The sequence below is a fragment of the Ochlerotatus camptorhynchus genome, unplaced genomic scaffold, assembly GCF_037179485.1.
Source record: "Ochlerotatus camptorhynchus isolate MF236.1 unplaced genomic scaffold, CSIRO-AGI_Acam_v1.1 ptg000328l, whole genome shotgun sequence".
Classification (NCBI taxonomy): Eukaryota; Metazoa; Arthropoda; class Insecta; order Diptera; family Culicidae; genus Ochlerotatus; species Ochlerotatus camptorhynchus.
In genome coordinates, this window is record NW_027040816.1 from 5111166 (window position 1) to 5112970 (window position 1805).

General features: G+C 40.6%; 1 protein-coding gene across 1 annotated transcript; it reads right to left on the minus strand.

Moving 5' to 3' along the window:
- Positions 1-659: 659 nt before the first annotated feature.
- On the minus strand, positions 660-1446 carry LOC135708215 (uncharacterized protein C7orf50 homolog). The gene is made up of 2 exons (XM_065230219.1): positions 1298-1446; positions 660-1234 (listed from the first exon to the last, which is right to left on the minus strand). The coding sequence occupies exons 1-2, from the start codon at positions 1374-1376 to the stop codon at positions 687-689; spliced, it is 627 nt and encodes a 208-aa protein (XP_065086291.1). The 5' UTR covers positions 1377-1446; the 3' UTR covers positions 660-686.
- Positions 1447-1805: the final 359 nt, after the last annotated feature.

The window sequence follows — 1805 nt, forward strand, 5'->3', positions numbered from 1 at the left end:
TTTGTTTTTCTGTGTTTGGTTAAAATTTGACAGATGAAAAGCTATCGATTAACCCTGCTATCCGAGTATGATATTTCTGACAGACAAGAAGTTAAATTGTGACACGGGGATTTTCGAACATGGAAATTTTCAAAGTGTCACTTTTAACCACGAGTTAAATTTAACTCACAAATGGTTCACTGCCTAAGAAAATTCTATTACAGCGTCCCACATTATTTTAATTGATTTCTTCGCCAGTTAGTCGTCTATCACTTCGTTTGTGCTTAAACAACTACTGTAATTTTACGTCGGGTCAATTTGCTGATCGTTCAGCAAAAATATTTTGCTGGAAGAATTGCTGGTTTTATAGCTCGGCAAAATCCAGTAATATAAAAATAGTGTGGTTCCTCTCGGTGTTAAACAATTTGCGGTGTAGAAGACCGACACCACAATCGCAGTCAAAAATGATAAACAGCGACAACAGTGAGGAAAACTTAACGGCTAGGAATTTTTGTTGTTGAAATTTGTTCGTTATAAAATTTATTATTTAAATCTATATATTAAATCTACCTACATAGCTATAATATATATCTACATATATTTATAAACAAGGGAAGTAAAATTTAGTGCCACGTTCGGAAGGTAAGTGAATGAAAGCAGCGCATATATAGATAAACATCTTTATTTTCTCCTGAAACAACCCGAACTCATCCCAAATACTGCAGCAATTCCCTAGCCCGTTGATACTTGCTTCCGTCTAGCAGGGACTCATCGCCGCCGTCCTTCGCTTGTTGGTCTACCTCTTTAATTACACTTTCCGCCCTTTTGGTCAAACCTTCTCTGCCGGATCCCTTCGTGCCGGATACATATTCCAACACCAGCGGCCAGATGTCCCCATCCAGGTGGTCCTCATCGAACACGTGCTCCTGGATGTAAATTTGCTTGAGTTTCTGAAATTTCCACTGATCTCGATCGTCGTTCCACGTCTGGAGATACTGGCGAACTTCCTCCTTCTCGCGCTCCTTGGCCTTTTCCTTTCGTTCGTCCTCGTTTTTGGCGTGCTTTTCCCGCTTTTTCCCCCGTTGGGTTTTCTTGTTCAACTTGAGAGCCGGATTGACCAGTAGGGCTTGGTCGATGGTCGTTCCGGCCGCGATAGGCTGCTTGCCCGGGTTAATCAGTTTGGACTTCTTGGTCGATGGTTCATCTTCCGTCGTCGGTTGTTGGTCGTTGGATTCCGATGGGGGTTTGCGTTTTTCTGTAGAGAGTTTGGGGATTGAAGCATGGTGGAATAGCACATTCGAGGACAGGGTAACTATACCTCTTTTGGACTTCTTAGGTTCCTGTGGAGTTTCTTCCAAGGGTTGATCTTCAGCGAGCTTTTCTTTCTTTTTACCCATCTTTTTGCAGATTGAATCAAATCAGAATAGGCACCAATATAAAGGGTTTAATTTATAATTTTGAAACTACCGCGGCGCGCCACTTTCAACTCGTGCGAGAGTGAAAAATCTTCAAAACAAACTTCGTGGCTGCGTACGTTTGTTTTGATTCTGGTTTCTATTTTGCCACAGACGGTGACAGATGAAATTATTTTTAATGTAAATTTTTTAGCACAGATGTTGAATAGACCTAATTAATTCGACAGTGACCATGCATAAGGGCCTACACACTTAATCTAGCTCGGTAAAATCTCCAACAACCGAATACCTCGGCATTTACTTTTGCTGATATCTCTGCAAAATATCTGTTTGTTAGCTGATATTTCAGCAAATAGTTATTTGATAGCTGAGTCTCGGCAATTGTTTTACTGAATCTCAGTAAAATAAATT